This window comes from Pogona vitticeps, chromosome 2 (assembly GCF_051106095.1).
Source record: "Pogona vitticeps strain Pit_001003342236 chromosome 2, PviZW2.1, whole genome shotgun sequence".
NCBI classification, from domain to species: domain Eukaryota; kingdom Metazoa; phylum Chordata; class Lepidosauria; order Squamata; family Agamidae; genus Pogona; species Pogona vitticeps.
The window spans coordinates 203,752,975-203,776,718 of NC_135784.1; the positions used below are offsets into that span (position 1 = coordinate 203,752,975).

Genomic DNA, 23,744 nt, shown 5'->3' on the forward strand with positions numbered 1-23,744 from the left:
ACAAGGTGCGGAAGGAGCTGGACGAGATGCTTAGGGAGAACATAATCGTCCCCTCTTCTAGTCCTTGGTCCTCTCCGATAGTCCTAGTGGACAAGCCTGATGGGAGCATTAGGTTTCGTGTAGATTACAGGAAATTAAACCGCGTAACCACTCCTGATGCCTACCCAATGCCCAGGCTAGACAACCTGATTGAAACCATAGGGGGTTGTCGGTTCATCTCATCATTAGACCTGGTAAAGGGATATTGGCAAATAAGAATTGATCCCAGGGATCAAGAAAAGACCGCCTTTTGCAGCCCTTTTGGTCTCTATGAGTTTCGAGTCCTGAGCTTTGGTCTCAGAAATGCACCAGCCACATTCCAAAGGCTGATGGACCAGACCTTAGCAGGGCTCAGTGACTTTACTGTGGCCTACATTGACGACATAGGGATCTTCAGCAATACCTGGGAAGATCACCTGAAACACCTGGAGTTAGTGCTGCAGAGGTTAAGTGCAGCAGGGCTAACAGTAAAGGCGAGCAAGTGTCAGCTGGGTAGCCCAGAAATAAAATATTTGGGTCACATGGTAGGGGGAGGAGTGATCAAACCCCTAGAGGCCAAAATAGAAGCAGTTCGTGATTGGCCTAGACCCAACACCAAGAAAAAAGTCAAATCATTTCTTGGGTTGGTGGGCTACTACAGAAAGTTCATCCCGAGGTTTAGCGAGATTGCGGCTCCGCTGACCGATCTGACGAGGAAGAAGACTGATGACCGCATCCCGTGGACCAGCGACTGTGAGGAGGCGTTCCAGAGGTTGAAGGAGGCCCTCATCAACTATCCAGTGCTGCGTGCTCCAGACTTCGACCGGGAGTTCATCATCTACACCGATGCGTCTAACAGCGGGGTAGGAGCAGTTCTTTGCCAGGAGGATGAAAATGGTGACCAGCATCCAGTGTCCTACCTGAGTAGGAAACTCCAGAAAGGTGAGAGACATTTGGCAACCGTGGAAAAGGAGTGCCTGGCCATAGTCTACGCGATCCAGAAGGCCAAGCCTTACATCTGGGGAAGACATTTTGTTCTGTGCACTGACCACTCACCACTGCAGTGGTTAAAGACAATGAAAACCCACAATAGTAAACTTATGAGGTGGGCTTTAAACCTGCAAGACTATGACTTTGAAGTGAAGGTGGTCAGAGGGTCAGTGAACTGTGTTGCTGACGCCTTATCAAGAAGACCCGAAGAATGAAGACGGCGAAAGAAACATGGACTATGTATATATTTTGGTGACCAAAGGTTAAATGTATCTGTTGATTAAACATGCCTGGTTTGTATGAATAAAGGTAACTTGATGTATTGTAAATGGTAAATGTTTAAATGCCTAATTGATATGTTTATTCTAGAGTAAGTATGGTATTGTATGTTAATGTATAACTGGTTTTGTATGTTTTGGATCCAGGTTGTTTTTTGGTGAAAAGCACGTTAGCTTTCCCCCTACAAAACAACTTATAAAGAGGGGAGGTGTTACATACAGCACTGATGTTACCTGTCTGTCATGGGTTTGGAGGGAAAGTTCCATCCTATGGGGAGTGGAAGGCGGGACATCAGGAGGAGGGGCTGTACTGTATATATATGTGGAGCGTGTGTGGAGAAGTTAGGAGAGCTGAGGAGAAGCTGAGAAGAAGAAGCTGATGTGGGAGTCTGTGTGTCAGACAGGGTACTACTGTGTGTCAGTCAGTACCAACCTGATAGGTTCAGGTGTCTGTATGGTTAGCCAGAACTGATAGGTTCAGGGTCTGTGCTTCAAGTTAAGTGTTCTGTGTGAACCAAACTGTGTGTATGTATGATTGAGACTAAGCCACGTTACTGTATCTTATTCATTTGATCATTTTATTTTCCCTGTGTGTGATTTAAATAAACCTTATTCCTTTGTTAGTTAAAAATCCATCCCTGGTCTGTGTGACTTCTTATAGGGAATGGTTGGTGGCAGCTTAGTGAAAGTGTGGCATCCTCCAGTAGGTCTGGGTTTGTCACAGGGGTTACCGTACGTTGGAGGTGGCTTGACAGCATATGACAACAGCAGTGTTCCACATGTCAAATTGCAGCTCCAGGAAGCCCCCATAAATGGCAATTCACCCTTTAAGTAGGCCACAGCCCCTACCTGAATTATTTTAGTTTAGACACTCATTTTTCAGAATCACTGGGGGATTTCTAATTATTATGGATTTTTTGACGAATTTTGGCTTTTTAAACATTTTTTTTTTGAATCCTGGAGGATTCTGGGTGCAGAAGATTATCCCCTAGACGCACAGTGTAGCCTGTTCCTGTGCTAAAAAAAAATTAACTTGTTTGTTGTTTTTTACCTGAAAAAATGGTGAGTGGAGGGGGAGAATCAGTTTTTCTAAAACATTCATGTTTAGCTCTCTGGATACAATTCGTGCTACTTGTAGCCTACCCTTGAAATAGCGAGTTGCATAAGGCTATTCAAATATTATCTTCATTTTGGCCATTTACAAATATGATCTGACAACCTATTCCTCCATTAACACTCCTTTGAAAACACGAACCTTAATAGTAATGCAGGAATAGTGCAAACCATAGCAAAGCATGCTGCTTATATACCACACCATAGCGCTTCAAGCACTCTCTGGACGGTTTATAAGTTAATTATGCAGGCTGCACATTGCTCTCCCCCCAGCAAGCTGGGTACTCATTTTACCTACCTTGGAATGATAGAAGACTGAGTCAACCTTGAGCCGGTTACCTGGGATTGAACCCCAGGTCGTGAGGACAGTTTTGGCTGCAGTATAGCAGTTTAACCACTGCACCATGAGGCTCAGGTAGAGTCATGCTTAAAACAAGAGACGGGCATGATCCTGGGTCGTCAGATTGTGCTGGATCATCATTGTGACACCAGAGTTGCTGTGCATTCCCCTCCCCCTGGCCGGATTCCCCAACTCACGAGGCAGTGTGTGCTCCTTTTCCACTCCTCTTTGGATGTTTGACCTGTCACGGCAGGAACATGGACTTCCCTTCTCCACCTCCTCCAGCAGCTGGCTACTCAAAGGCTGCACATCAGCAATCCTTGTCCCGTCTCTTTGAGTGGGCAGTTGCTGGAGGAGGTGGAGAAGGGATGTCCATGCTCCTGTCATGACTGGTCAATTGTCTGAAGTGGAGTGGAAGAGGCATGTGCACTGCCTTGTGAGTGGGGGAATCTGGCTGGGATGGTTGGGGGAAGGGAATATGCAGCACCTGTGGTTTCTTGACAACTATCCGGCATGATCCGATGACCCAGGATTGCGCCCCATCTCTACTTAAAACAGAATTAGTAATGACCAATATGTTCCATTTATTTCAATGGATATACTCTAAGTATGACCACTTCTAGATCAATACAAGTTATATTTTTTCAGGCACACACCACAGGAAAATACAGTGGTGCCTTGCTTAACGATGTTAATTGGTTCCCAAAAAAATATTGCTATGGGAAAACATCGCTAAGTGAAACACCATTTCAGATTACCGTCCTTAAGCGAAAATTGCCATAGGAAACATCGCTAAGTGAAATGCGGTTCCCCCATTGGAATGCATTGAAGCCTATCAAACCTACTGTTCAATGCATTCCAATGGGGGAGAAAAAATTCACCAAAAATTAACGAAGACTCAGAACAAAGCCAAATTAAGTTTGCAAAGGTTTTACAAGGTGCACTAACGATTTCAATCATTTTAAACAGTTTTTGAACATTTTAAGACACATTTAAAATAGCGAAAACGGACATCGCTAAGCGAAACAGGGGGACCTAAACTGTCATCGCTAAGCGAAGCAAGGTCCCGAACATCGCTATGCAAAATTTCCCCATAGGAAACATCGCTAAACGGAGCGCAAAATCGCTCCAAAAACCTCATCGCTAAGCGAATACATCATTAAATGAGGCAATCGCTAAGCGAGGCACCACTTGTACTTTATACAAATACAGATATTTGTGTACACAATATTCCCACAGGCATCTAAGCAGGTACACAGCCACTAAAAAATAAGTGTCCTCACTGCTCTTCCTACAGTTTACTCATTTCCTCCACCCTGTCAAGTGGAAGTGACCTATTTGCACACATAGATACACAGCCCTAAGAAAAAAAGCAAGTTATCTTTGTAAGAAAGGTTCTATGCAATGCTTAGAAGATTTAGCAAAACAAACAAAACTGCAGGCAAACATATATACTGTTTCATGCTACACAGGTCACTATATTTATTTCTACACCACAGAATAGCAGTTTATCAGAACTATGTGACATTGTAAGAATACGTACGCTTTTAAATTTGCAAAGTCATATAAGAAAGATATTTTCCTTTTAAAAAGTCATTAAAACTAAACCAAACCACAAAAGGAGGACTAAAACCAATTTGCCAGGCAACAAAAAAGCCCTACTTAACACCTTTATAGTTCTCACACTGGGAGAAATGTGAAATAGGGACCTAGAATTCCTTCTACTACCACAATTAGTGCAGAAATAAATGAAGAAAATAATATCCATCCACCATCAGCCACAAAAGAAAGGAACTCAGAGTTAAGTGAAAATACACTACTGGAGTTCATGCAGTTTTTTTAAAAAAAAAAAAACCAAAAACACACACATCTGAATGACTCATATAAACTACCGACACTTGGTTTGTTTTCTTGTATCATAACGGAACATGATAAACTATCAGCACCGTTAAGGTTGCATTCAGTCTTGTGACTTTTGGAATGTTGACAGCACACTGATTTGTTAAGAATTCACAGCATTTCCAGAACACTCAGCACTAGGGCACTCAGTTCTTTGGAGTTGAAACCACCTGTTATGGAATAGATCTTAAAAAAAAAAAAAAAAGAAATGGCATGAGGTTTTGTTGTAACTTTCAGGAGGTAGGGACAGAATTCTTCTTTCCTGATATTTACATATATGGAAATTCTATGGCTAGTAAATTTTATAAGCAGGATTCAGTTCTTGTGTATATGTTGACGGGAGAAATCTTCTGTGCCTAATGCTAGGAATCTGCAAGAAATTAACTCTAGGTAAATACCAGAAGACATTTGAATGCTTCTGATTTTTAATAAGGGTTCCCTCCCCCTCCCCACATTTTTAAAGTCACCCAGGAAAAAAAATATGCATGAAATACCGGCCTGCAAGCTCCGTTAGACATCAATATTTTAAAATCTTTGCATAGCTAGCAAACTTCTGTCCCCTCCCGTTGGACATAAAATATGCTCTTCTCTTTTCTCCTATCAATATTTGCTCAATGTCCAGAATAGTTTCTGTGCCTACTGCATAGGAACTATCTTTCTGTACACAAATATTATTGACTGTACAACTCAGCTGCAGCAGTGCTGGTATGTCCTTACCACTTTATTTGCATTCCAATAGTTGTAAGAGAGTCACTCTTGTCATTTCCAGGCAAAAGATGATTGAACAGAAACTGACGTTAGTCCACACAAAATAATTATACTAAAACACGCTTGGAAGATTGATTACGAAGTTGTTCTTTAAAATTTCCATGACATATTTGGACTCATTCATGTGTCACCTTCCAGGTTAAAGGGTTTTATTCTCTCCTCTCCTTCAAACAAAGAAGAGCCATGCCAAGACCATGTAAATACGTCCACTAAGGGGGGGGGATCAACCAGAAGGCTGATTTGTTATTCATTTCAAAAGCTTATTTCTTCCTAAGAAATTAGTGGTATCTTTTTTTTGAAAATATGGTCACTTCTATTTGTCATAATATACACGTCTTCTTCTTTATGCTCAACCAGTGTTCCTCCATCTACAATGGCATCTTGGCTTATTTGACTTCTATCACAAACACATACCTATCAGGCACAATCAAAATGATAACAAAGTTTTCTGCATGTGCAAGAGACAGACGGTCTAATCAAGTCATGCCTCTCCTTTCCCCTTATCTGGTCAACACAAGTCGCTGATACACAAATATGCAACCACATCTAACATCAATACTATATTGTATGTCTTGCTTACACAATACTTCTAAGACAGAAAGTTGTCAGAGAACTAACATCACCTTGTCTGCCAGGATAATCTTCTGTAATTAGCTGTAGCAAAGCATACAGAAGATGGCCACAGATGTGTATCTATAGTTTTCAGACACAAGCGTGAGATACACATTTGACTGGCAGGACTCCACAAAACTGTTTACCATTTCTCTTTGATACAGCTTCAGGTTCTAAATGGCATGCCACTTGCCAACTCTGGTGTACTAACAATGTTAATTCTACAAGAAGAAAGAATATTATGGACAAGCTGAAATGAGGATCAGCCGTCAGCAAGAGAAAAATTGTTTCTGTCCCTGAGATCACAGACTGAACAACTAAAGGGCCATTAAACTCTTAGTAGAAACTTCCCTGGTGTCCACTGTACAGTCATTGATGGATATATATATAGCACAACAGCAGTAAATAATGTACATTTTTTTCGATACTGTTGTACATCTATTTCATCTTTAAACTGTTATGAATGAGATGATAGTACAGCCATGAGAGCATACACCAAAAATGGCCCTTGTACCACTGCCTCCTCAATCTGATTAATCTTTTTAAAATGGTGGCAACAAAGTAGGTCTATATACAGTTAGGGCATCACCTGCACAAGTCCTGACTGTGGAAACAGTTGCGTATTTTCTGAGCTTCTGTAAGGAGGCATCTAACACCTCAAATCGCAACCAGTTCTCATCTTCTGCAGTTGCTTAATAACGACTGCATGTCTGTGAAACTAGAGATGGGCACGAAGCACAGGTGCCATGCGTTCCCTTCTGCCACCTCCAAGCTGGATCCCCCCCCCCACTCACCAGCCGGCATGTGCTCCTCTCCTTCTCTTTGGCTGTTCAACCCGTGTCTGGCAGGAGCATGGGCTTCCCTGCCCTGCGTCCTTGGCGGATGGATCAGAGACAAGGAGGCAGGACAGGCAAATCTATGTTCCTGACAGGAACTGGTCGAACAGCCAAAGAGAAGGAGGAGAGGTGTGTATTCCGACTTGGGAGTGGGTCATTGGATAGGGGGGCAGGAGAAGGGAATGTGCAGCACTTGTGGTGCCGTGTGTACAATCAGCACAAACCTCTGAACTGAGGGTTGTGCCCATCTCTATGTGAAACACTGAAATCTAGCATAAATATGCCACTAGAATTTATATCCAGCCACCATTACAATTATTGATTTATATCACAGCATTTTTACTATGTGATTATAGCTTATAATAACATGAATTATAAAGCAAATTGCACAGCATGTGCTCTTCTCTTCCTACCTGCTAAGTACTTGGGAGAGTTCTAATCCCTCTTTTCTCATCCCATCAGTGAGCAAGTTACTAGAAGAGCCAAATTAAGTGGTGTCTAACAGTGCTAACTCTAAGAAAGATAAATAAGAGTCCAATGAATTACTGGTTCTATGGCTTATTAAGTCAATAGTGCAGTATGATTCAAGTATTATGGATAGGGAAAATCTCACCTGGGTACCATATCATCACTGTGGCAGTTTCCAGTCTCTCCCTTCCCAGTTTGTTATCTAAGAAGGCCAACAGTGGTGTGGTATGAGTTAAGAACAGATTATTTAGAATCTTCCTGGATCAAATCCAACCAAGTGTAATTGATTTAAAAAGATTTTATATCAAAATATCAATAAACAAATAATAAAATGTTGGTTCTAGCTGTTCCACATCTTTAATAAATTAATTTTTTTGGACCAGTCATAGACCATCGCAAAATGAAACAGATTGCATTTATGCTATTCTATTTTTGGGACTCAATACTGGTTTTAGTTCAGAGTCCTTAAATGTCTCCTTGCATCTAGCCACTAGCAAACAGAACCATGTTTTGAGTCACATATTGGTTTGTCACTTGAAACAGGAAGTCCATTATTTTTCACTTCCTTTTTTTCAGCAAGGGATCTAGATAATATTCTCAGACAGCCAAAAATATAATGAGTTCATTCTTCCGCAGCTAGTACCCCACAGATACACCTGTTTCCCATATGTATGCTCTACTTAAAGATACAAACCGGTATCCTACTGAGCCTCTACTGAGCTTATAATTCTACTAGTCTAGTAATGCAGGATTGTACCACCAGTGCAAATGCTGCTGCAGCAAAAGTGATGATCTCCATTAAGAAAGCCCATCATCCAATGGCACAAATGGAGCAATCTATGCTGGAGTTTCTACACCCAAATGGTGGGACTTTGTGTTCAACAGAAGCTCAACAGGACATTGGTTTCAATATCAATTAATTGATATGCCTGATAACAATGAAGCCGGTTACCTCGGGAGTTGGCGAGTGCTCCAACACTGGAGGCATTCCAGAAAAACTTAATTACCTTGCAGATATTCTTTGATTGTATTCCTGCATTGAGCAGGGCATTGGACTTGATGGCCTCGTAGGCCCCTTCCAACTTCACTTTTCTATGATCCTATAAAGAACAATGACGTCTTTGTTCTTTGTTCTGATTCTAGGTATTGTTACTGAAAATACAAGTGAACATAATGGTAATAAAAATCTGTATTAGCAAACCACACATGACATAGAATTACATGCAAATAAATAATTAAAATGTTGGGTCTGAAATGTTATACCTTAAATGGTGCAACAGGTGGACAAGTCATATATCTTATGTTTTCAACAGATCGTAGGATTTTCAACAACCTATGATCCACAGCACGAGTTGCTCTCACATAAACAGCACCACTGACTTGTAGAAGTGTTAAGTAGTAAACTGTTGACTTAGCACACGTCTTGGTCGTACATACTTAACTGGATGGGAATATATGATGTATTTTTAAAACCACAACAATTGGATTTTGAAATTTTTTAATCAGGTTCTTTCATTTTTTTTAAATAAAAAAGATGAAGTATTAAATTCTTCTCTTGCCCCTTGATACAGTTACAACTACATTTCTTCACAAACATGCTAGCTAAACCTACCCTTAAAATCTCATAAAAATGAATTAATTGCTTTGCCACACTCACAAACTGAGTGAATCATTACGTGCCATCAATAGGATTATGACTTAGGGCAACACTTTTCAGGGGATTCTGGGTACAGAGAACTGCAAAGTAGTTTACCCTTTTCTCTCTCTCTCCTGAGAGAGCCAGTGCAACTTGTGAAAGGGTACATAGGCTAGCTCTTCTTCCAGGAGCCACCACGAGAAACTGAACTCTCAACCTGACTCCACAGCCAGATGGCTAAATCACTCAGCTGTCAAGCCATCTACACACTGACTTAGCTACCATCAAACATGGGCATTAAGTTTTTATCTCATTAAAACAACAATGTTTTGAATAATGGAACTCATTCACCAAGTACCATAAACTAGAGTTCTTTCAATTCCTAAGACAACTTCAGAAAACAGCACTTCCTCTATCAAGTCAGAGGTAATGTTTTCATCATCATACAATTCCACATGCCTTCTATGTTCCTTCAAATTTCCAATTGAAAAAATGGACTAAGATTTGACATTTGGTCACCCAATTCAATTATTGCCACAATCTGTAACATTTAGTGCTTTCTCTCTGTCCCCTTTCTCTCAGTTCCCCCTGGTACCACCCCAGATAAATGAACTGCCAGATAGTTCAGTGGGTTAGGCATCTGGCTGTGGAGCCAGAGGTTGGGAGTTCGATTCCACACTGTGCCTCCTTGACAGGGGCTGGACTCAATGATCCACAGGGCCCCTTCCAGCTCTGCAGTCCTAAAATGATGATTACAGTAATGAAGGCACCTAGACACCCACAAATGGGCCACAAAGTACTATACAGATCCCTAAGTATATTTTAAGGGGAGTCATCAGCTGAAAAAACTTAAATACCACGTGTGAAACATATACATAATAGTTAAGGTTGACTTTAATAAACTAAGTCCTGTTATGTTTATATGATTTTTTTTCCTTATCTTTATCAACATACTGATGGAATATTTGCAGCTTGGCACAGGTAATGAGTATATTATGTACTTCTATTTCCTAATTACAGTCTTACCTTGGTTTACAAATTTAATGCATTCTACGGGACATTATGTAATGCAAAAACTTCATAAACCGAAATGCGGATTGCCCCCGTGGGCGGCGCTATAAACCTCCAGGCACAATGCATCCTGGGGAAACTTCCTTCGTACAGTGAATAAATGGGGGGAAAAAGTAAACTGAGGCATTATTTTGAATGGATTTTGCTTCATAAACCAAAAATTACATTAACTGAGGTGTTTATAAACTGAGGTATCACTGTAATGAAAATGTAATGAAAAATGTTATCCAGAAAGTACATTGTCCTCTTAGACTTTATGAACTGCTCTACTGAATTTTAAATCAGTTTCTTTCTGATGATTTAAATCACAATTTGAATCACCTTCTTTTAAAACAGTTCACTTTGTGCACACACATAGACCTTGCTAGGAAATCGGCATAACAGATTGATCTACATCACATTGTGTATGGGTAAAACAAAGGTCCACCCTAGTGTTCAATGTATACTCTTGTCCTTTCAAGACGACAAGCAGCAAAGGAGGTTTGAACCTGGAAAGTAGCAGATTTCCCCCCTTAAATTTCTAACACTTAACTTATTGCATGTCAATACCCACACACTTGTTTTAAAAATGATCACACATTGTGAAGATGAAAAGAGCTCTCCTTCTCCAGACTGCTTAACTCCCTTACAAGTTACAGACGAAGGAGTGGCATGTGGTCTACCCCACTTTCACAAGTTTTCTCAATGACCTACCTGTAATGCATGCTTTCCTATGGCTTAGACTGAACCTTCAACTAACCTGGCCTCTTTCTTATGGGAATTCATAAAAGAGGATGATGTCGATAGATTCTCATTAGAGTTATTCCTGAAAATCTTTCTTGGTAGGGCCGAAGAAACTATGCATTATATTATTAAACAAAACATATGGTATGTGCATGTACTCCCTGACACCTAATGTGGACAGCACTGCTGCTGAGGTCTAGGAGACGCAGGTAGAATTTTATGGAGACAGATTTGTCAGGCATCCAGTACATGTGGAGCTGGCTTACTTAGGTGTCTGTCATAAAGTCCGTCTATTTAGTAACTGTGCTACTATTTGAACTCTATGCACTGTAAGCCTTATTTATGCTTCAACTGGAGCACACTGTATTAAAATGTATTTATTAATTCTACAGGCTGTTGCTTCTTTGTGTAGAATTTGGAAATCACCCTACAAAAGCTTATTTTTAACAGAAGCACTCTAGGCAAGTCTGCTCAGAGGTCAATCGGTGTAATTGCCAAATGAAGAGACACAGGACTGCAACTTTAATGTCACAAACCAGAGTGTAATCCAAAAGCATCTTTGAAGCCTTTTCAACTGATATAAATCTCTGATCTAGAACAGAGGTTCTTACCTTCTAGAACCACAAAGAATGGCTTGCTCTACAACTACCCTGCTTTTACAACCATTCCAAAATTACCTAACTTCCCTCTCCAATGCAGCATCCATAAGCAAACCAGACAGCAGAGGTTAGAGTAGAATGCTTACCAAGCAAGCTAGAGGAGAGATGTGAGAGAAGCAACCAAGATTTCATTTATATGGTATGATAATTCTTCAAGAACTGAACATTTATTTTAACATAGAACCCAGCGAGAAAACAGAGTTTGAATTACAATGGCTTGCTTTCCTACCACTGTCAGGGAAGTAGTCAGGTTGTAAATCTCAGTGGATTGCCCTAGACACTCCACAAATGGTTCAGTTTATTTGCAAAGTTGGTTAGCGTAGCAGGGCAATGATATCATCTGGAGAGACAGAGTCAGCTTCCACTGATTTGCACTCCCAGATTTCTCAGTTTTTCCACCACCTGTACTTACTGTTCCAGATTAGAGGACAAGCCAAACAAATCCATTTGCTGAAGAACATTTGCAAAGCAAGAAAAGTATTAACTATTTAAAAAAAAACGCAACAAATTTGGCCCCCACATTTCTCCACACTAAAGACTGACATTTATCTTAGTTCACTACCGTTAATACAGAAAAGTGTTTTACAGAAATTCTCTTTTATCCTTCTCCATTACTATACACATCAGGGTATAAGAAACATCCATAAGAATGTATTTCTTGCCCCCACAAAGTCAGAGATACCAATCAGTACCGTGAAGATAACACCATGACATTACCTAGCATCCAGTGCTTAATGCAAGAGTTTCAAGGCAAACAGGAGCAAAATAACTACTGATTCTCTTGTAAATAAATAGCTACAATGTTTACAACTGCTTTCCTCTTAAAATAATAACAATAATGGTGGCTCAGTACAGACTTGACATACATACAGGGAGGCCACATTACCAAATATTGTTTAGTATTAACTTTTCTTATAAGCAATTAGCATTAGAATTTCACTGCTGTAGACCTCTGCTCTTAGACACCCTGAGAAACAGATTCTTCTCTATAAAGAAAGAGAAGGAAAAGGCATGTAAATCTGTGCCAATAGTGGACTAGACTGATGTTGATGCTGAACATTTAGGAATTACAGCAAAGAGTTCTGTTTTGGGCCCGTCTACATCCAAGGGGGGGGGGATTTTTTTTTTAAAACAACAACAACAACAACCACATCTTCAATTAACAGATACATGTTGAGGGGAGTCATTTTCATTCCATCCTGAAAGATCTCAAGCTGAAAAGAAAATACATAGTACAAACTATCACAGCTCAGGCAGCAGGCTGTAGAAGAGCAGGATAATACCCATTAATTGTTGGTTCCTTTCGTATGGCATCAAAGTATACAAAGGAGCTGTTCTAGTATGAGACCATTTCACAGTTTTCAGAGTCACTTAGCAGGACTCTTCAGAAGGCCTTCTGGAATGGGAGGGTGTCACTCAGAGCCATGCCACATCCTTGCCAATGGCTGCAGAAATGCTACATTCAATGGCTGGACTGCAGGGTGGGTTTTTAGTGATTTAAATATATTTTTTTAAAAAAAGGTTTTTATGGAATTGATTTTTTTAAATTTAAATCATGATTTAAATCAATTTGATTTTTTAAAAAGCATTGATTTGTATCCACTCTGTTGGATGGTGCCTTTTCCAAACATTCTTATCTAAAGAAGTACATGTGAGGGGCAAATACAAGCTTTTTCAAACAGTAACATTACAATAGGTTATGTCTCACTGATTTCAGTGGAAGTCAAGCTCCACTGAGTCTGGGATTGTGGCTCTTACCTATAATGACCAAACAATTCTATGGCCTACAGATAGTTTTATTAACCATCAACATTATTCTTTACAGAAGTTAATTTTTATAGGAGTTCTAAGGATGGATTCACATGAGTCATTGTGCGACCAACCGTGGAGAGACACAAGGAGAGCTCAAGTCTCCTTCAAAGCTTCAGCAGCACACATTTTGCCCTATGTGATTCTGTGTAACGGTCAGAGAGCCGCAGATGAATGTGTGAATGTTCCGACACATCCACATTCTTCAGACATCTCTCTGTAGTATAACACAAGGAAAATAACTGTATAATTTGTGATCTATACAGTGATTTTTTTCCTAGTTACCAATGACAGCTTAATTGTATCTAGTGAAGCAATCTGAAGCAATTATTTATTCCAATGAAGACAACAGAAACAATAAACATTTAACCTAGCAAAACTAAAAACTAAAATTTCATTTGAAAAAACTAAAGTCTTTGTATAACAGCAGATCAGGTGAGGAATCAATGTAGTTATGATACCATTCATGAGGGTCAAATTCTAATAATACCCACTTCTCTTTGAAAACCAAAAAAGTTTACAGTGGGGTCTTGACTTGAGAACTTAATCCGTATTGGAAGGCGGTTCTCAAGTCAAAAGTTCTCAAGTCAAATCTGCATTTCCCATAGGAATGCATTGAAAACCATTTGATCCGTATCTGCTCTTTTCCGTCCATAGAAACTAATGGGAAGCTGCTATTCCGCCTTCAACCACTAGAGGGGGATATTTTGTTTCTTTTTTTTCTTAGGTCAAGAAAGGTTCAGGGAAGGCAGGGAAAATACACTCCAGGCAGTCTGAAGACTGTCTCCCAATCCACTCTCTAAACGCTGGGAGGAGTGAGGAAGCAGACAGGCACCCTTTTCACTGGCCAACAGTTAACTGAAAGTTCACATTTTGCACTTTCCCTGCCTCCCACGTGGGTTTTGTTCAGTTCTTAACTCAAATCTAAGTACTTAAGTCAAGTCAATATTTTCCTATGAGAGCGGTTCTTAAGTCAAAATGTTCTTAACTCAAGCCGTTCTTAAGTCAAGACCCCACTGTATTTCCATTCAGCTACCAATTTCACTTTCCAAAGAGAGCCAGGAATCAGATGATAACTACTAGCAAGAGGAATACAGAACCCCTTGGCTAGAACTTTTAAAAAGTCCTCTAGGCAACAAAGAAAAAAACAACGGAACACTTTAAAGGAAAAAGGGCATTCCCATGCATTTAGGTGTGTCTGACACCCAGGAACACACACCACTGGAGCAAGTTCACTTTTGTGCTACACTATATCTCTTCTCTTTCATAGACTCCAAACACAGTAGCACAAACCACCTGCAACATTGTGAGTACAGGTGGTAGCCTTGAGCTGAAAAGGAAGAAAAATACTCTGCACAAACATAAATGGGTTGTCTGGTCTGCATTAGAGTTTACACATACACAAAAACATTCTATTCTCTGACAGATGGATCAGGTACATACGACATCAAACACGCTGTTTGAAAGTACTGCTTCATACTGTGCAATTGCTGCACATGGTCTGATCCTGATATATCTGATTTCCCCCCTCTTAACTTTATTAGAATATTAGACACTGCAAGTGGAGTGTCATATTCAATGGCATTTAAGCTTTCCTTCTTCCTCAAAAGAAAACAAAACAGGTCTATATAGTTAAAACATAGGTTATAGTTAAAACAGGTACAGCATGCACACAAAAAGGTAAGCAGTTGAATCTACTTAGCTATATAAGTACTGCATAAAAGCAAGCATTTCTTTAAAAAGATTTTTTAAAAACTACACCACTCAGCTAACTTAGTCTAAATCAATAGGTTAAAATTCTCTAGAAAATAATTCCTTTTTTTTTATTTTGCCCTCCCCACCACCACCTTTTTTAAAAAATGGAACTTCAAGCTTTGTACATCCAGCAGTGAATTCTGGCAGTAGGCAGTTACACACCTGTATTGAGTAAAAACCATTATATATTATGCTAAATGTATATTTCCCTCATTATTTTCTAAAATTAGAGAAAATGAATGGTTTACACAGCAGGAAAAAAAGTGAATATCAATGCTCATATCTCAGTTACATGCGTGTGCAATGGCAAGATGCATTTGAAGTACAGAGATCCTGCACCTGCAAGTCAGCTGAAGTTCTGGGTAGACTGACAGATGCGCCCTTTGTCATATCAACAAACTTTTCAAAAGTTTATCTACTACCATGTCCTAGAGGCATGTTTGTGTACAACTTACCATCTAAACATAATGAATACCTCACACGCCAGAACTACATTGACTTCAGATTTCTGACAGCCATGGTCCAACACGTAAGGAGGGCATTACATAGTGTAAACTGCCCCTGCTAATTAGGCATGTTACATTATAGGCTGTCAAGTTGGAACTGACTTATAGAGACCCTAATAGGGCTTTCAAGTAAGTGAGATATTTAGTGGGTGGTTTTACTGGTTCCACTCCCAGTGAGTTTCTATGACCAAGCAGGAATTCAAACCCAGGACTCTTGAGTACTAGTCAATAACTTTATCCACTATAACACATTAAATATTCAGTTATACACAACCAAAACCCGCCATCACCTCAGTGCTCTTAATTTAGAGCAGAGGATCTTCTTGGATAAACTTACTATTCCATTGAAGCCTGAGTGTTCATACAGTTCAAAGCATCCTGCCTTCATACAACTGTACTGCCTTCCAGTCCAACAGGTCTAAAGCACGTATGACTAACAAAGGACTTGGAAGCAATGCTATGAAATTAAGGTGGGGATTGGCTCACAAAACAGCAAATGTCCATGTGTGCTTCACACATACCTACAGGCATGAAGCGAGTCTCAGTAAGACCAGAAGTTACTTCTAAGTGCTAGATTTAGAACAGAGATTTTCTTTGGTGAATGGACGTGCAGAGTTACTGACTTTTCCAATTCACGGCTAATTACTGCTTCAGAAATTTTAAATGATATAGAATGTGAAAACACAGTTTTACGAAGATTTCAAACATATATTTTCATATATGTTTCATATATTTCATATATGACAACCAACTATCAGTGTAACAATACCTACTGATACCAACATCTATAATAACAACAACAACAACAACAACAACAACAACTGTCTGTGAGACTTAAGAGCTTTTGAAACAGGTAATATAACCTCTATCACTGATTCATACTAAATGTATTAACACAGTCTACTGCTTTAATCAGAAGTTCAGATTTTCAGGGGTAAAATCTTCTTGTCCCCATGGATTTCCTTACTGCTCAATAAAATGGTATCTTGGCTTTTGCAATTTTAACAACATTAGCAGGAACAGTTTGACAAAACAACAGGGGAGGGCAGTGTTTTACAACATTATCTTCAAAAGCTATTCCTCAGAACTGGATTTAAAAATGATCTTCAGCAAAAAGTGTCCTCTGAAGTCCTCCTATAGTGATGTAGGCATCATGATTCCATGTTCTTCTTAGCACATGGAATGTACAGTCTAGTCCTGCTATTTGTCTCCAACTGCCCAAAAGGTGCTGAATTCTGCAAGTTCATGATTCACATTCACCACACACCACCATCAGTTCTTCTAAGGCACTGGTTCTTAACCTTGGGTTACTCAGGAGTTTTGGACTGCAACTCCCAGAAGCCTTCACCACCAACTGTGCTGGCTGGGGTTTCTGGGAGTTGCAGTTCAAAAACATCCGAGTAACAAAGGTTAAGAACCACTGTTCTAAGGCAAGAGACAAGGACAAGGTATTTCAAAATCATCTGATAATAGGTGACATGGCTGAAAGCCTCTCAGAGGAGACTGTTAATAGCTAGCATTCAAATACGCTGGAGACTAAATCTTTAGGCAAATTACCTGGAAGTTAGTTAGAAGTTCCAAAATAAAATGTCAATGAATTCTCAGTTCTCCTTTTTGTGACAAGCTATGGTCCCCTGTTCTGCCTTACACTCTTTTCTGAATTTTCATTAGCAAAGCAAGTTCAAATCGTTAGCATTAATCAAGTGCTACACATGTGTGACATATATTTACATTGAAAACTAATGCACAAGACCCAGGGTTCTTCCACCCTTGCATGTAGCAATAATTGGGACTACATTACGCAACCATGGCCTAAGTCCAACATGTTGAAACCCAATACTGTACTTGGGCAGCTTTAAGATTTCCCTAACTGTACAACCCTCTCTTGCACTGAGAAACTGTGCCAGAATGCTTTCTGTCCTCCATCCAGAAAGGTAGATTTTAAATATTGATACAGCATGCAGGAGACACCATGGACAGAGGTGCTGCTTCCCCGCCTGCCATGACAGAAAAAAGATCCTGGTCTCCAACTTAATATACAATTCCCATCATGGATGGTGTTACCAATTCACATTGTGTGACATTTAGCCCTGATTATTTTCCTATGGATACAAATATTCCAGTTTCTTTGCTAATTAAAAACTATAATGTAGTCATGTATACATACACAAGTACATTATATCAGAGTTACACATTTCCAACTTGCACTGCTTAACTTAACTGAGTCCTATGGAACAGTTCGATTTACCTCTCAGTAAACATGTGTTTAACAACCTTGAGCTGTTAAATTCACACTGCAAGTCTCACTGTAGCTTAGGCCTCTAAAATTAATATTTTTTTTGTGTAGAAAGTTTGTTCCTTTCCCTTCTTCACTTGCATCTACCTCCACACACAACTATCTAGAGCAGTGGTTCCCAGCCTTGGGTAACCCAGGTGTTCTCAGACTACAACGCCCAGAAGCCTTCACCATCACCTGTACTGGCCAGGGTTTTTGAGAGTTGCGGTCCAAGATCATTTGGGTTACCCAAGGTTGGGAACCAGTAATCTAGAGGTTTAGAGGGAGGCTGCAGAACAGTATTCAGCACAGTATTGGGTATGAGTTACAGGCATCAGGGAGGGGCTGCTGTGGGAAGAAATAATCACTCAGAATCAAGGCTAGGTCCTAAATTAACACCCTTGGGCAAAAGAGTTTCCATCTCTTAGTGTACACAGAAATTCTCAGGTACAAACCCGTACTGTTCAGGGAACTCCATCCACCCATTTTTGGAGAGTCTTTGTTGGGAACACAGCTAGCTACACAGAGAAAGGGACAGGGAACTTTTCCGTTACATATTTCTTCAAGTTAACTTATCTTAGGATTCAAGCCTATGAATGTACCTATTTGTAACTGTTGCTTTGGTCTCACAGAAACTAGTATACAAAACATAACAGTAACTATTATTGACATGGCACAGTGCTACATGACAGATCAGTACTGTTGTCCTCATATTGTAGCTGAGAATCTGAGGGAATCCAACTTGCCTAAACACACTTAGTTCATGGTTGGGGTGAGAGTTTGGCCAGGTACCTCTTTACTCACGCTGTCAGCTACCACACCGGATTTATGAGGCTAAGGTATAATTTCTTACATGTGCACCTCTGGGTTCATTGGGCTTACACCTGAGTAGACATGAACAGAATTTTCAGTAACTTTCTATTTATGTTAAGCCTCTTTAAGATTTAAAATTATACTGAAGCAAATCTTGCATCTTACTGGGAACGATGAAATTGTTTTGTCCCAATCTTATCCATCCTTGAAACAAATCCCGCAGACATTAAAGGAACAATTTTCCAAGTAAATAACTTTAGTTTCTATTTTTCAGCATTACTGCTTATGCTTACTCTGCTTATTGCACTCAGTCTGGAAAGTTTTATATGTTCACACACAGAAAATGATATTCTCTATGATAATAGTTTGTTGACACTAGTACTGCTTGAAGTAGAATGTTATAGATGCTCTCCTACTGGAAAGAGCTCCACCAATGTAGCACACCATATAACATCTTTTTCAGCATCAAATGCATTTTGAGATTAAAACTAAACAAAAATAAGAATTTTTAACCTTAACAGGAAACAGAATTCTAGCATGCAGATGCTTATAGAAAATGAGGAATGTGTACTATATCCTTCTGAACTAATCATTTCTTAAGAAACACCACCATGTGGTTTCAGATTTACCAATGACTACTAGAATCTTAATTAACAATGTGAACTAAAAACATTTTCTGTTTACCCCTGTTAACTGGGATAATGTTACATGCTTCACTCTCAATTTATATAGGACAGTTACCTCTGACTCAATTCACAATCACCACTACAGATTAGAACTGCCACTTTATTGAAGGAAATGCATAACAATTACAGGGGGGGAAAGAGTGTTGGTGTAGTGTAACAGTCTGTGCTGGACCTGTAAGGCCTAGATTCAAATATAACATTCCTCTGAGTAGCTGTGGGCCAAATCATCACCCCTGTGTTTCATCCTCCTCATAGAGTTGTTATAAAACAAAAACAAAACATCACACGGACCACTTTGACATCTTAGGCAGAAGAATAGATTAGAACAGAATAGATGAAAAATTCATCTTGTTATCTGTTTGACTGTGAATTCAATAAAGGGACCAAAGCACACTATGAGGTAATCAATACCTGTATATACATACAATCTGGATATGTACAGTATATATTCTACATACACTATACATGAAGGACTTAATGAAAGGTACTTAAATCTTCCCTGCTCTGTATCTCACTGCCATCAGACTTGAGTGCAATGGGGCTTAACTCTCTGGGAAGTTATTTTATGGTACGGAGTTTAAAACTACATGATAAACCAGGAGTTGATATGGAGCTGAGGGAGAAGAGATGGAAGGAGAAAGTAGGCGCTCTTTATGTTCTTGCCTCATTCCAAAGCCAAAAAAAAGGTGGGGAGGGAGAACTGGCGTGGACGGATGAGCAGAGCCAACCACTTTCTAAGCAGCGACTTGCCACAGTACGCCTGCCAGCGCTTGGCTAAAAGTTGCTCCTCTGCCTTGTCCCGCCAAGAGGTGGTGAGCACGTCGCCTCTCCGTTGCACTCCCTGGCTTTCGGATCAGGTGCGGGTCTGCCCCGGCCCCGTGGCAGGCCGAGCCAGAAGAGCGGCTGCTGCTCTGGCAGTTTTCATCTCACGGGCATGGTGGCAGGCTGGTCCCTCAGGGAGAGGGTCTCCCGCCTGGACTGACGGGGAGGGGGAGAAACTCGGTCGGCGGGACGGTCACGGGGGGGGGGGAGGGGGCAAAGGGGCGAAAACTCTGCCGCAAACTTCTCCCCTCAGAGGGAGGCAGGGGAAGGGGCAGGAGCCTTTATTTCCTCTTCGCCTGTGGGCGCCACCCCAGCTCCCATAGGGAGACTCCTCGTCAAAGCCGAGGCCACCACCTGTGCGTCGCCCGCCTCCCCGTTCACGCAGAGGGGGCCCCCGAGGCGCGCCCTCTCTCTTCCACTTCGGGAAACGCGTCCTCCTCCTCCTCCTCCTCCTCCCGGGACTTACCTGGCCCGTTCTCCACCTCAGGAGCGCCTTTCCGAGCGGCGCCCCCTTTGCCCTTCTTGCCTTTACGCTTCTTCTCGGGACCCTCGGCGACCGGCGAGGCGGAGGCGGCTGCCCCCCGCTCTTTGGCCCCGGCTGCCCGCCGCAACGCGCTCATGTCCAGCGCTAGTGGTATCGCTGCTGCTGCTGCTGCTCCTGCGCCCCCCACGAGCAGCCGCCCGGTCTCCTCCTCGAGCAAGCAGCGCGGCAGGAGAAAGTGCGGAGAAAAGTTTTCCCTTCGCCTCTTCCCTCGCCTTCCTGCTCCCCGCTGGTTCTCTCCCTTCGTCTCTCCTCTCCTCTCCTCGTTCCGGTCACAGCTGCCTCCGGCGCCCGCTCCTCTCGCTCTGTCCTCCTGGCTCCATCTGCTGCAGCTTTAGAGAGCGAAAACGCGGGGCAGGGATTCCGTTTCTGCTCTTCCCTTCCCCCCCCTCTCTCGCCCCCTTAGGGGGAGGTGAAGGAGGAATGGAAAGGAAAGTAAAAGGGGGGGTGTCCCTTTCTGCCTGCCCCTGGCACCCACACCCCCCACACCCACACGCATGCACACCGCTTGCCGGGGACAGGAGGAGCCTCAACAACCCCCCTGGGCGCACGGAGGGTGTGGGAATGTGGAAAGGAGGCGGGCCGCGAACTCGGGATAATCCGAGAAAGCCCAACAGAGGTCGCCTGAACAGCGCCTGGAAAGCTGCGCCACACACGGCTGCGGGAAGGTGGCGGGAGCGAAGTGAGGCGAGGCGAGGCGGGGCGGGGGCGAGAGCTGGTGTCGAGGAAACACCTCGGCTTGGAGAAAGTTGCTCGTCACTTTTTTTCCCCTCTGTGGAGTTTCTCAACATAATTTTTCAATTCTGTCGGGACCTGGGTGCCTCTGGTAGAGCCCCTTCCCGCGCCCCGCAAAATCAAGCAGAGGGGACGGGGGTATTAGAACTATTGCCACCAGTCGTAATTAATAATAACAGCATTAACCACCACTAATGAGCAAGCCTACTCGGTCTTAGTTCTCCTAAAGACAATCAACGTGTCTCTGGGTCTGAAGGTGAGGGCTTTACTCATTCAAAACGCAAATGACAAAAATTAAAAATAAGGCATAGGTCTGAAGTCTAATCGTTCTGTTAACTTTCTGTACCTTACTGGAGGGTCAAAAGCCCTGTTCGTTTTTTGCACCCGGGGCTCACAATTGAGAATAGGGGACTGCCTTGAGAATAGAAAGTGGCAACAAGAATAACCTGTTTCCTGTCTTGTATTTGGGAGGTGGAAACATTTAATCATTTAGCTGTCCACCTATAACCTGGAAGATTATCATTCCCACAGATTTGGCTAAGGAAAGCCAAGAAAAGATTAGAAGCATCGTTGGGTCATTGTGGGGGGGGGGGATGGGATATATGAAGATTATAAGATTTGTGATCAGATCTATTTTTTAAATTGGAGGAGGGAAAACCTGGACTGGATTGCCACATTCATAGAGGAATCCTTAGCCAGGTGCCCTGTTTCCAGAGAAAATCTGAAAATTGCAGTTAGCCCCCAAACAGAACACGTCTATGTACATAAGAGTGCAAATAACCTCCTGAGAGAAATTGTGTTTACATTCGTTCCCTAGTTGGATAAAAGGACACAAGGAGATACCTGAACCCTCCTTTTGCATGATAATCCAAACCAAAAACCCTCTTAGCTGCTATCAGCAAAAATCTAAAGACTCAGAAGTTCCTGCCTGGCTTAGTTTGGCCCTGGAAATTAGTCAGAACTGAAACAGGTCAGAAGAACCACACCTGCCATCTTCTTCCTCTTGGGTCAGCAGTTCAGCTGATTTGATTTAGGGAAAGGCTTAATCAATACATAGAATTAGAGTAACACGATTAGGCATCCTGGTACAAATCGGAAGGCAATTCCAATGTGAGTTTGAAACTGGAATTCTTTTGTTCAAATGTCATCTTTTCAAATATGACATCTGGTGGTCTGTGTCTTAATCACAGCTTCCTTCTACGATGTGAGCACAGCAATGCTGTCCAACTTTACAGGATTGTTGTAAAGCACATTAAACTGCTATGTGGGTGATTATTACTGTTCTAATCTAAATACCATGCCATTTCACAAGCCCCTATCTGTTATCTCCTGTTGACTTGGAGATCTCCACATAGTTTTCTCTTTTCTCCCAAGACCATACCAGATTCGATCATTATCATTTATGCAGTCATTTATCTAGCAGATGCATAGCCTTTATATTCTATGCAGAAAAGCACATTGTAATTGTTAGCCTTTTATAGATGGGAAAGAATCAACACTTAAGAGTTAACTGTATGGCCAAGAAGACAAGAAATAATAGTTTGTGCTGGCATAAGCTTTTTGTAGGCAATTATGAATCTAATCATCTTGCTCTTTAGTGCTATAAAAGAGTAGGTTAAAAGCAATGCCTTTCTACCTGCAGTTTTAATCTCATGTCCCTCTGCATTCATTGCTTACAGTGAAAAACCATACATGTCTAATTACAAAAGTTCCTTGGGAGTTACCAGCAAGTAAGGACTGTTTATGGTACACAAACATCTGTGCAACTCAATGATAACAAGCTTCTACTAACTCGGCAGAAAAAGCAGATAAAAAACTTGTTTTACTCTTGCGCTAGTATTAATTATGCACATGAATGTATCTGTACATATGATAAAATTGTCACAATATCCATATGGGTAGGCAATCACACACACTTTTTTTTTCTTCTCCCACATTCTGTTACGCAAAACAGTCCCACAGCCAACTATGCAGTTCTGGGCATACAAAACAGCCAGGAGACAGGTATTTTCCTTTGTACAGTTGCCCTCATGCAATTATGTAAGTGCAATAGTTTTCTGGCCTTAATGTTCTAAGACCTAGAATAAGCAGGTTGTATCTTATAGCTAAACATCCCATAAGCACAACACATAAGTCACAGGCAGAAAAGGTAGCTTTGCTCTTCTGTTTAGTAAAAGAAGCCAACAAAAACCAGCAATTCACCCACCCTCACTAATTATCTGAACTGTCTCCTTTCAAGGGCTTTTTGCATATCTAATTCTTTCTCAGTTTGGTTAGGTAAATAGTGAAAGAAACCCATAGTGCTTTTTAGAAAGGAAAGATAGAAGATGAGCTTCTAGTAGGATAAGACCTGATCTGAAATCAGCTGCAAAGGGCCAAATATTCAAAGCA

The 23,744-nt window shown here is 41.3% G+C and overlaps 1 protein-coding gene across 11 annotated transcripts in view; it reads right to left on the minus strand.

The window, feature by feature from the left end:
- The window catches only part of NRG1 (neuregulin 1), a 746,295-nt gene that overhangs the window by 216,596 nt on the left and 505,955 nt on the right, over positions 1-23,744 (minus strand). Inside the window, exon 1 of one of the 11 annotated variants that reach the window (XM_072991961.2) lies at positions 20,544-21,173. The exons of the other annotated variants lie outside the window; for them this stretch is intronic. Coding sequence (XP_072848062.2) covers positions 20,544-20,697 — 154 coding nt within the window. The 5' untranslated portion in view covers positions 20,698-21,173. Of the gene's footprint in view, positions 1-20,543; positions 21,174-23,744 lie in introns of those variants that run through there. 11 annotated transcript variants of the gene reach the window in all.